Source organism: Eublepharis macularius, chromosome 3 (assembly GCF_028583425.1).
Source record: "Eublepharis macularius isolate TG4126 chromosome 3, MPM_Emac_v1.0, whole genome shotgun sequence".
In the NCBI taxonomy this organism is placed as follows: domain Eukaryota; kingdom Metazoa; phylum Chordata; class Lepidosauria; order Squamata; family Eublepharidae; genus Eublepharis; species Eublepharis macularius.
This window is the reverse complement of record NC_072792.1, coordinates 25259153-25271324: the sequence shown is the minus strand read 5'-3', so window position 1 is coordinate 25271324 and position 12172 is coordinate 25259153. Positions and strand designations below refer to the sequence as shown.

The following is a 12172-nucleotide window of genomic DNA, read 5'->3' as shown; positions in this document are numbered from 1 at the left end:
TGTTTTTTCAAAAAAGAAAACACCAAAATTAGATGGATTACACAGCAGTGAAAATCAAAATATTTACAAGAGGGGGACCCGCAAGGGCTCATGGGTTGCTGTATCTACTGTGGCACATGGTGAAGCACTTATTTCTGCTGCATGGACCCCCTTTCTCTCCCCCGCATCTCTTCTCCACATGGATTGCCAGGGGATCAGTGCTGAAGACCTTGTGGGGAATCAGATGTACTGATTCTTTGGATTAAAAAAAAAACAGCAAGAAAAACCCATTGTAGCACATGCTGCATGACAATTTCTTTAACTAAAAGGTGCCATCATTCCGAAGGTCACCGACCATCTATTAAAATGTTTCAAGGCAGCAATTCCATGTTCAGAGCCTGTTTCAATCGTATAGAAAGAGGAAGGAGAGGGCAGTCCAATTCTCTTTGGAAGTACTGGGGACTCGTCACCTTGTTAAACTCAAAAGCTGTATTCTTTGCAGGGTAAAAGGTATTGAGAGTGAGAGCTGCTGGTGGTTTTCATATGGTAAGACTGCCTTATGACTCCACCGAGAACATGCCAGGTGATGACGTGAAAGATACAACCGGCATGTGCAATGCAACCGAGCTGTTCCCAACCAACGTGTCAGATTAAGCCACACAAAAGAAAAAAGTCTCAAGGTTTGGTCACAAGAAGGAAGGATGGCTTTAGACCACAGACAATCTCATTACACTGAGAAGAGATGCATGGAGAACAAGGCGAAATCAGGAAGTGTGTGTGTGTATGAGAGAGGGGAGTCGGGAGAGCAGCCCTGGTTTAAGGACATTTGCCATGGAAAACCTGCCTTTCAGCAGACAACTGTGCTGCAATTCCCCCTAGCCCTGACTTAGGAAAGATACTGGTTAATATCCCCCATCCCTTCTGCAGCCTCTATAGATCTGAGTAAACCCCTCCCTCAGTCCCAACCATATATCGCTCTGCTGGGGCAGATCTTCTTTATCGCTCCCAGTGGGGGGACTTGACCTAGTTCTGCCTGAGAGCATCAGGACTACTGATGAGTGGTTGAGATGACCACTAAGAACATACCTTCTTCCTTGGTTAGTTTTCCAAAAGGATGGACCATAGAGACAGCTCCATTTTTAACTTTCTCAACTTTTGTCGGCAAAGGGTTTTCCTCTTCCAGAGATGAGAAATCCCAGTCGTCTTCATCATCATCCACAACTCCTGTGAACTAAAAAAGGAAAGAAACAATTGCATTTTTAACAATCCATTCCCTGAAACACCAGAGCTGCTCCAAAGGAAAAGTTCTGTGTGAATCCTTTCGTAACACAGAACCTGTTAACAGTCTAATAAGCACTACAATGAAATTACGGAAGTAAATAAGTGCAACGTTTTGGGGGAGGCAGGAACAATGTTTGGGGTTTTCCCCTACTGAACAGAAGTGGTGGGGTGGGCATGCGCTGAAATATCAGTAGTATGAATTGCTGTATGAAACACAATGGCAATACTAGCAGAACAAACCAGAAGAATAAAAGCCCTTTATGTCTCCCTAGCAAAGAAGACAGTGCCCTCTACTGACAGGAGGCCACAATACACAGGTCTAGCTCAAAAACAAAACTCTTTACATTACCAACTAATTCTGTACATTTATAATTATTCTGTTACTATGGGCAACACATACTGGACCTCCACAGTAACTGGCTGACCACCGTGTGAGACAGGATGCTGAACTAGATGGGCCACTGGTCTGATCCAGCGGGGCTCTTCTTATGTTCTTACAATCTGGCCAACAAGTCAGCTTCCCATCAATTTCAAAAGACAGGTAAACTGCAAGCTTCAATCTCCCCTGAAATCAACAAGGCCAAGAACCTGCTTAGTTTTGGCCATGCTGTGCCATATTAACTGATATTAGCATGAAGAAGATGTGAATGCAGAAATAGTAATATTGCACATTAAAAAATATATATTTGTAAGAGTGTTTTATGGAAGAGTTTTTACATGTTCCTTAAAGGTTCCAGTTTTACTGCTACTAGGCAAGGACAAGAGGAAATAAAATAATTTCCCTCTAACATTTCCATTTTAAAAAATTGCTGGATCTTCATTTCTACTTGCTAGTGCTACACCAATAGATGGTACCTAGTGCAGGGTGTTACCCATAAATCTTAACTGATGAGTGGGCCCCAGTACAGGGGAAAGGGTGATCTCCTTCATACATTCCAAGCTCATGCTGTTCAAGGATTTAAACCCAGAAATAAAGGGGGCACCTCCGGAACCAATATACGACCAACAAATAAGGGAAAACCCTACCGGAAGTATCACAAAAAGTATATAGTACTAAGACTAAAAATTAGACATTTTTTTAAAGATACTGTATTTATTATAACTTCCAGCACATTGCACCTTTAAAATATCTAAAAATTGTGCCTAATTTTTAGTCTTAGTACTATATACTTTTTGTGATGCTTCTGGTAAGGTTTTCGCTTATTTGTTGGTCATATGTTCAAAGACTGAAGACTGCAATCAGCAGCTTGGATTCTGCTCAAAATCTAGGAAGGAGCCCAGGCAGTTTTGGCGTTTAAGAACTTTTTTACTACAGGGAGGCAAAACTGCAGGCTGTGCTCTTCCTGACGTGCTCTGAATGCTGCTTGCTGTAGCCTCCTAAACCTCTTCTTTTTTTTTTTAAACAGCTACATACTATATATTGAACAAATACAGACCATATTAGCAGACACCGACTAGTTTATAGAAAGCAATTAACATGTTTTGGAAAGGAGCTTCTTACATGTATAAATTATCCATCAAACTGTTGCTCACCTGTAAGGATGAGAGCTTCAGGAAAGAAATACGTCTCACTAAAGATTCAAGTAATTAGCAATAGCATCCTATACCTTTACTCCCTGAGTGCTCTTCTGAACAAGAATTGGGGCAACATTAATTCCTCCAGCGGACTGGCTTTCTTTTGCTTGGCACAAAGTCGTCTTTTCCACTTGTTCGGCCCCCTTCTGAATAACGGCACCTATTTCGTTGTGAAAATGAGACATGGTTGGCTTATAAAGAAAATGAGGTGCAATTGCTGCTGCACACCACACAAAGTTGTGGTAATATGATCTGACGGACAAGGGTATGGATGGATGAATATGATTCTAGAGTAACACACGCTTATCCATTTGGAGTGGGAAATAGGGTCCCAAGTTACAATTCAGGAAAAAGGGCCGACACCTTTATTCTGATGGACGACCTGTGAAGCGGCAGAATCAACACGCTAAAGTCCATCTGGATGCTCCACCTAGAGCCTCTCCATCTCAAAGGGAGTCGTGCTTATAATGGGCCTGACATTGCGATGCAGGGGCATGCCACTCTTCATGGGGTGGGGGAGCCATTAGGAAGCAGCCAGGTAAACTACGGTTTGCATAAATCATAGGCCGGAAATCAGTATGCCAAACCATGATCAAACAACTCAATTGTGGTATGCAGTTCTGGTTTCTGGGCAAACTGTGGGTTGCTGAGTAAGAGAAAGGGGCAAGATAATTTGAATTCCAAGGAGGCGAAAGGAACTTGTAACTGGTGGTGAAGTCTGGATGATTTAGAATGTCATATACGTTTACTACACTCATCAGCTATTCTGCACAGTGCCTGGGTGCCATCGAGGAAACAACAATGAAGCAAAGTCTGGGGTGGGTGCCCATCCAGTGGAAAAATGCTAGTTGTGCTTCCCTAAGGTGCCCGCTCCTCCTTAAGACCACCAACGTAAGTCGTTTTCCCTACCATGTGAAGACTTCAGATTTCCCTGGATTTCTTCCACCTCATCTTCTTCCAGTGAGTTGATGTCACTCTGGCTTGCCAATCTCGCCAAGGTGTTCTTGCTGCCGCTCACAGGTGCTCGGGGCTGCGCTAGTTCTGGTGAGATGTAGGACTGCATGATGTCGTCGTCATCCACTTCATCATCTGAACTAAACGGTGGGGTTCTAAGAGAAAATAAATCACCAGTTATAATCAATCATTTCTTTTTAATAAACAACCATCACAGCAGCTGGATTGGTACACAGCTAAACTCCTGCAAACCGCCATAATCTCTCCAGCCAAAATGTCCCCACATTCTCCACTTAAAATCTCAACAAAGAAGGAAAAGTATCCCCGATTAACATCATTTTGGAATCAAACACAGAGATCTGCCCTGTTTCTGCTCACAGGTCCCCTACTGTTCCTCATCTCGTTGCATGAATTGACCTCCGCTGTTAACACTGATTAATCTAGAGAACTCCCACTCCGGAGAATACTGGGTGAATGATACAGATGTCCACCTATGTAAACTCTCTCCCATGTCTTCAAGGTCATTAAGAAAAGGTTTGGAGCTCCATCTTAGGACCCATGGCACCCGACGTCTGGAGGAGGGGAGAGGGAGGAACACGGGTGCAGCCCTAAGAGGGACAGCAGCACAGCTGCAGAGCAAAGGGAAAGACAAAGCAGGCCCCCAAGGGTAAGGGAGGGGCAGGAAGAGGCTGCCTGTGGGAGAATATAGGCGTCCTCAAGAGAGAAAGAACTACCTGGGAGTAAGCTAAGAGGGTCGCAGATGGAAGAGCTGGATATAAGGCTGAAAAGCAGAAGGAAGCAAGGGAAAGATGAGCAGCCCCAAGCAGGAAGCCTGGGGACACTTGGGACGTCCACCGCTCGAGGTACCCGGGTCCTCCCTAGGGCATTCCTGACCACCACCAGCTTCATCACTAACAACATCAGAAGCATAGCTAACACTGCAGCAAAAGTGGAGCCGGGCTTTGGGCAGGGATGTGTGCAGGGGAGCAAAGGGGAGGCATGGCTTGGTGTGTGAATCACCTGGCCAGCGCAGCTGGTAAACCCTGGAGTTTCCGTGTTCAAGCTGAGTGGTGTGATTAAATGAGGACTTCAGCTACTCCACCTGGTGTCCAGGTGATGCTGGAAGAAGGTGACGTCCTCCTGCAGGGAAGCAGCCCCTGGCTCAGACGGCTTGACAGGCCCACGAGCTGGGAGTGGTTCCTTTCTAGCACTACCTTACAGTCAATTTTATTCAGGTTAACAATTACGTGGTATAACCCAGTCCTTGTCATCAGAGTCAAATGACCTCCTTTTGTGTCTAGTATCAGCAGGTCCAGAATAAACAGGGCTGTGCACGCTTGTTCTGTCTCTTGGTTTGACATGCAATGGCTTTTACATCAAAACAATCTTTCATTCATTTTTAAAAAATCAAATCTGTTTCTATCCCTTGAGCTTGCTGTAACATATAACGGGCAAAAAAATTAGCACAGTGCCAGCTGATTTTCAAGCACTCAGTGGTGTAGTGACCTGCACAACAGACTGCCCCCCTTTTTGATTTCACTGCCACGGCCCTAGGAACCTACTGTCCACCCATCTATCCCAAATCTCTTATGCTTTGTTTCTCATAGGGTTGCCTGCTGGCCTGGAGAAAAATGTCCTGTCCCTTTAACAGAGGCTTAATGAGTGGAAATGGGCAGGTGAAAATTTTCATGGCATGGAAAGAAACAACTTCTCTTGTATATAACATCCAATTAAATGTTTATTAAAGGGAAAGGACGTTTTTCTTCAGGGCTGCTGGGAACTCTAGAGCCTTGTCAGAATTCTCCAAGCAAATGACAAACTTGAATCTTGAGAAAATAATTTATTTCACAAAATGGCTTATATCAATTCACTTGTGTTCTGTGCATTATTTAATTAGCACACAGAGAATTTGGGTTTCTCTTAATGCACAAAGCCCTAACCCTCAAAACTAAAGAAAGGAAAACTTACGTAATACTAAGTGGCTTTCTGGAAATGTTATCCCCCAAAACACTCTTCTTGACTCTGGAAGAAACAAAAAGAAGCTATAAGCCCAACAGACTGTTTCCTATAATAGTGGTAGAAATATTTATCTTTTAAAATTCTACTTTACATGCTGTACTGAACAATTAATAGTGCAATCCTAAGCAGAGCTACACGTTTCTTAAGTCCACTAAAGTCAATGGGCACAGAAGGCCATAACTCTGCTGAAAACTGCACTGTAAGTATTGGAAAAAACTAAAATTATAAATATCCTAAGTAAATAAATAAACAAAACATGCAGTACACACTATCCTTCTAGGGTGAAAATTCTACTAGAAGAACATGCTAAATTTCACTTGGAGGAAGGTAGGATCGAAGAAATAGCTTTCCCATTTCCTTTTCACTTTTATACCATGTCCACCAAGAAGCCACTTTCTAACAGTAAAACCAACCTAACAGTTCAGAAATATCAACTTAGGTGTAAGGTGCCTCTTACTTTGGTGTAGATGTGTTTTCAGCAACATCTTTTCTTTGAACAATTGGGCGTTTGGCAAATGAGCGTTTTGCAGGTTTGGGTAACACTGTGGATAATGACCCTCCTATACGATTGACCCTCTGCCTCCCTGTAAGGAAATGCAAATTCTAATCAGCACACAGGTGCTCAAAAAGAAAGCAACAAAACACTACTGGTAAAAAAAAATATACAGTTAAATTGTGTCTGGGAAGGAAAGAACAACATTATCTTCAGCATCCTACCCACAAATCCAGGGAGGAATTAGCCTAATATAATCCATATCAATGTTATGCCCCTAATAAATACGAGTGACCTTGCTTCCTCTGCACTGGATAACGTTTTGTACATTGTTTACAAGATGTCCCATTCCAAACTTGCCCTTAATTTAGTAGATTGCATAATGTACTGGAAGACTGCAGCACTTACTTCTGGCATCTGCTCAGTACTGTACCATCACACTGAAGGCCCCCAGGCTGCGAAGCTTCCATGTTTTGTGTATGAGAAAGGAGTTAGAGATACGCGGCGAAGCCGAGAGGTGTTTAAAGCATAAATATAGAGATTAGGAGTGTGATTTCTTAATCACAGACAGAAATTGTGAGCTTTTAATCAAGCTGCGCAAACTTTTGTCCGCTGTTTACAAAGATATCTACCATCAGAGAGCTGAAGGTTTTCCTGAGGCGATTTTGACCATTTTGGAAGATAGTGCAAGCCATTATCTGACCCTCTGCAGTCAGCGCTACTGTTCAAAAAACTGCCTTAGCTGACTGCCGTCAAAATAGCATCAATATCATGATTTTACAATAGTCCTTTTAAATTGCTCACTAATAAATTAATCAAAAGAAAAACAGAGTTTAAAAAAATAACAGGTGTGACGAGCTCAGCGTTATAAACAAACAGGCAAATTACTTTTAGGAATACTTTACATGGAAGTGGTGTTACCCAAATCTGAAGCCAGTGAGGGGGGAATAATAACTGGGAAGATATCGCACCTTCGGAAGAAAGATTGGGGCTGGAAAAAAGCTGACTGCAAGATGCTCTTTCTGCAACTCTGAAACTGACTTGCCGTTCAAGTTGCTCTCGAATGTGCTGAATGTCAGGAACTTCTTTGTTTCTCGCTTCTCGAGCAGATTCAACAGACATCAAGACTCTGGTTAAATGATCACTTGGGATACCATGAACTCCCTGGGAGAGAAAAGTTGCATTCTAAAATACAGCAAACGTGATACTTATTGAGATTTAAACATTTGTTTCTTCCGTTTTACAATAGAAGTGATTTTGTATCTGAGGAAGTGAGCTCTGACTCACAAAAGTGCGTAATAAATGATGTTAGTCATAAAGGTGCCACCACTGGACTTGTTTTGTATAACCTCCATAAGGCAGTGTTGTTGTACAGTGGTTTGCTCCAATGCAAGCTACAGAAAGGGAAGATTAAATGTTTTTTTTCCCTACACTATGGCAGTAACAATTAAAAAGTATGTGAAGGTTTTTTTGTAAACAGAAAAACAGGGTTTCTCACCTGTAACTGTTGATCGTCGAGTCTCTTCTGTGCAGACACACATTGGGACTGCGCAGGCGCAGGCCAGCCGCGGAAAAGATTTTTCTAGCTCTAAGAGATGTGAGGGGGACGTTCGGATCCACCGCGCATGCGCGCCGGTGTTCCCGCCAATTTTGAATGCATATATATCCGAACGTCCCCGGCATTCCCTCAGTTCACCTGAGCCGCCGGAGAAACAATGGAAGAAACCAAGCACTCACAGCGGGGCAGGCGGGAGGGAATGTGTGTCTGCACAGAAGAGACTCGACGATCAACAGTTACAGGTGAGAAACCCTGTTTATCGTCTTCGTCCTTCTGTGCAGCCCCACATTGGGAGAGTAACTAGCATCTCACCAATGGGGGCGGGTGTGAGTGTCTACTTGAACAAGGACTGCAGGACAGCTGTGCCCACAGCCGAGTCACGTCGTGCATGCACATCCACAGAATAGTGCTTGATGAAAGTGTCTGCAGTGGACCATGTCGCAGCTTGGCAGACGTCCCGGAGCGGCACTCCTCGTAGGAAGGCAGCAGAAGCAGCTTGCGCTCGAGTGGAATGAGCGGTAACCAACAAGGGACACTGGACTCCAGCATGCTGATAGCAAAGTTTAATCGTAGACACAATCCAGCGAGAGATGGACTGGGCAGAAGCAGGTGAGCCCTTGCGAGGGCCAGAGTAACACACAAACAGGGCAGGAGACTTCCTGAAACATTTGGTGCGGTGCAAATAAAACAATAAAGCACGCTTTACATCCAATGTGTGTAGTGCTCGTTCCCCTGGGGATGAAGGTGTTGGAAAAAAGGAAGGGAGGAACACCTTTTGCTGTAGGTGAAACCTTGAGACTACCTTGGGCAGAAACTCCATGCTAGTGTGGAGCATGACAGTACCAGGGAAAAACTGCAGGAAGGGAGGGTCACACCGCAGGGCAGACAGCTCCCCAACACGCCTAGAGGACGTGATTGCTACCAGGAAAGCCACCTTCTGAGTGAGCAAAGGTAGGGGACAAGAAGATAGAGGCTCAAAGGGCTGGAGCATCAGCCGGGAGAGAACCAGGGAGAGACTCCATTGCGGAATGGGATGGGCCCTAGGAGGGAAGGTCTTGAACAGGCCCTTCAGGAACTGCTTGGAAAGCCAGTGAGTAAAAACTGTCTTCCCATCAATCTGCTCATGGAAGGCAGAGATTGCAGCCATGTGGACCTTAACACTGGAAAACGCAAGGCCCTGGGAGCAGAGTTCCAGGAGGTAGTCCAGGATGACAGGAAGCGGGCAACTAAAGGGAGAAACCCCCTTCAGGGCCAACCACCGGGAAAAACGTGACCACTTCCTCTGATAGGACAACCTGGTGGACGGTTTCCGGGCATTCAAGATCACCCCAAGCACTCCAGAAGAGAGGCTCACTCCCGGGTGCCCAGAAGCCAGGCAGTCAGATTCAGTACAGCCACATCGTGATGCCACACCCCGTCCCTGGTTAAGAGGTCCGGGGCGTGAGGCAGGGAGAGGCATCGCCCCTGGGACAGGGAAAGTAAAAGGGGGAACCAATCCTGGCGAGGCCACCGAGGGGCAACGAGGATACAGTGGGTTCGGAAGGCCCTGACCCTGGAAAGAACCTTGTACAGGAGCGGGAAGGGCGGGAAGGCATAAAAGAGCCCTGGGGACCAAGGTATTTGGAAGGCATCCCCTAGGGAGTGGCGGCCAATGCCGGCCCGGGAGCAGAACAGCGGGGCCTGTTTGTTGCGGGCAGTGGCGAAGAGGTCGACCAACGGCGTGCCCCATGTGCGGAAAACCTGGTCGAGGTAAACCCTGTTTAGGGACCACTCGTGCTGAGGCAAAAACACCCTGCTCAGCGCATCCGCCGAGGTGTTGAGATCCCCGGCAATGTGCACGGCTCTGGGAAGGACGTTGTTGACCATGGCCCAATTCCATAGAGTCGTTGCCTCCTTGCAGAGCTTGAGCGAGACCGTCCCTCCCTGCTTGTTGAGGTAGTAGCAGGCCGTGGTATTGTCCGACAGGACCTGAACCCTCCTGTTCCGAATGGCATCTGCAAAAGAAGCGAGGGAGTAACGGATCGCCCTAAGCTCAAGAAGGTTGATATGCATGGATGCCTCAGATGGGGACCAGATGCCCTGAGCCGAAAGCTGTCCACAGCGCCCCCCCCATCCCAAGTTGGAGGCATCGGTATAAACCGTGACCTCAGGTAGGAAGGGGCCGAAAGGACAACCTTCAGACAGGTTCCCAGGGACAGTCCACCAGGCCAGAGAGCGCAGCACCACCCTGGGGATGGAAAACCTCTGGTGCTGACCCATGGTGAGGGGGTTGTACCTCCGGACAAACCAGTTTTGCAGAGGCCTCATACGCAGGCGCGCAAAGAAAACCACCCCTGTGGTGGAGGCCATAAGGCCCAACAGAGTCTGAACCAAAAGGGCAGTCTGATACCGGCAATGCATAAAATGCCGGGCCAAAGCGGAAAGCCTGGCCAACCGGTCCGGGGGCAGGTAGGCTCTACCCAGCAGGGAATTGAAATGGACCCCAATAAACCTAATGGCCATGCCTGGGGTCAGGATAGACTTATCCCCATTAACCACCAAGCCCAGCCTAGCCAGCACGGACAAAGTGAGGGCAATATGGGCCTGGAGAGAGTCAGGTGAGGGTCCCACCAGGAGCCAGTCATCCAGGTACGGGTAGATAAAGCAACCCTGGGACCGCAGGTATGCCACTACGGTGGCCATGCACTTTGTGAACACTCTGGGTGCAGAGGCTAGCCCGAAGGGCAACACTGTATATTCATACACAGAATCCCCATACACAAACCGCAGGTATTTCCTGTGGCCCTCAAATATAGAAATGTGGAAGTAGGCATCCTTCAGGTCTAGAATGGCCAGCCAGACGCCCACTTCCAGGAGTTCCATGACTCGCGCCAGGGTCAGCATGCGAAACTTCTCAGCCTTCAAATAACCATTGAGGCCTCGAAGGTCTAAGATAGGCCGGGAACCTCCACCCTTCTTATCCACAAGGAAGTATCTGGAATAAAATCCCCATGGGGAAGTAGAGACATTGACCACCCGGACAGCACCTTTGGTAACCAACTCCATAACATTATTGTGTAACACAACATCACAACATGGAGAACAACGGGGAGGGAGAGAGAGAGGGGGTGCATCCGTAAACATTAACTTGTAACCATGGGCCACAATGGACAGGACCCAAGCGTCAGAAGTAACACGTTGCCAACAGGGCAAAAAAGGTCGAAGCCTGTCCAGAAACTGGCCAGCAGAGGAAGCACCCTCGGAGGCCAACGGGGGAGCGTCCAGGCGTAGTCAGAAGACCGAGGGCTTCTGCGCCGAGGTTGAAGGCTTGGGCGAAGAGGGCTGTTGCCTGCCCTTGGACCGGCCGGAGCGCCTGGAAGGGTGACGCTGCTGGGCAGAGTAGGATCGGTGACCGTAGGACTGGCCCGAGAAGAAGCGCCCTTGACGCTGCTGGTAAGGCTGGTAAGGGGTCTGGTAGGATCGGAACCGACCATAACGATACCTCGGACCCGACGACTGGGCTGAGGGGGCGACCCCGAGGGACTTGGCCGTCTGCTGATTCTTCTTCATCAGGGAGAGGGACTCATCCGTCTTCTCCGAGAAGAGCTGGGGCCCCTCGAACGGGAAGTCCTCCACCTTCGCCTTCTTCTCTGGAGGCAGGGCCGTGGACCGGAGCCAGGCGTGCCGACGCAAGACCACCGAAGTTGCCATCGCTCGCGCTGCAGAGTCGGCGGCGTCCTTGCCAGCTGTCATTTGCTGTTTTGACAGCTTCACGGCCTCGGCTTGGAGGGCCTTAACCAGGTGGCGGCGATCCTCCGGGAGGTCGGAGAGGTAAGAGGACAGCCTCTTCCACAGGAATAGATTATAGGATCCCATTATGGCCTGGAAGTTGGCAATACGGAATCCCAGAGACGCGGATGAGTAGAGTTTCCTGCCCACGCCATCCAGCTTTCTGCCTTCTCGGTCCGCCGGGGCCGACGAGGAACCGGAACGGAACCGAGCCTGACCCTCCTCAGCCACGATCGACGAGGGTTTCGGGTGATTGAAGAGGTACGGGCAATCATCTTGCTTTAAACGGTAGTACCGTTCCACCTTCTTTGCCGTCGCGGACAGGGACGCCGGCGTCTGCCAGAGCGCGAGAGCGTTATCAACAAAATCCTCCACAGGGGGAAACGCCACCGACGCGGGGGACCCGGAATACAGCGCCTCCAGCAGCTTACTCTTGGGCTTGGAGGTCGTGGAGGAGACGTCTATCTCCAGCGCGGCGGCCATCCGCACCATTTGTTCGGAGAATATGTAATCGTCATTCGGGGACGATGAGCGGGGCCCACCCA

At 47.8% G+C, this 12172-nt stretch overlaps 1 protein-coding gene across 3 annotated transcripts in view; it reads right to left on the bottom strand.

The window, feature by feature from the left end:
* DZIP1 (DAZ interacting zinc finger protein 1) overlaps positions 1-12172 on the bottom strand; it is a 43846-nt gene that overhangs the window by 376 nt on the left and 31298 nt on the right. For 2 of the 3 annotated variants that reach the window (XM_054975022.1, XM_054975023.1), the window contains exons 12-17: positions 7273-7465; positions 6266-6392; positions 5758-5811; positions 3745-3944; positions 2868-2995; positions 1066-1210 (exon numbers count right to left, since the gene is read on the bottom strand). In XM_054975022.1, coding sequence (XP_054830997.1) covers positions 1066-1210; positions 2868-2995; positions 3745-3944; positions 5758-5811; positions 6266-6392; positions 7273-7465 — 847 coding nt within the window. The remainder of the gene's footprint in view (positions 1-1065; positions 1211-2867; positions 2996-3744; positions 3945-5757; positions 5812-6265; positions 6393-7272; positions 7466-12172) is intronic. The other variant, XM_054975025.1, reaches the window with a different exon arrangement.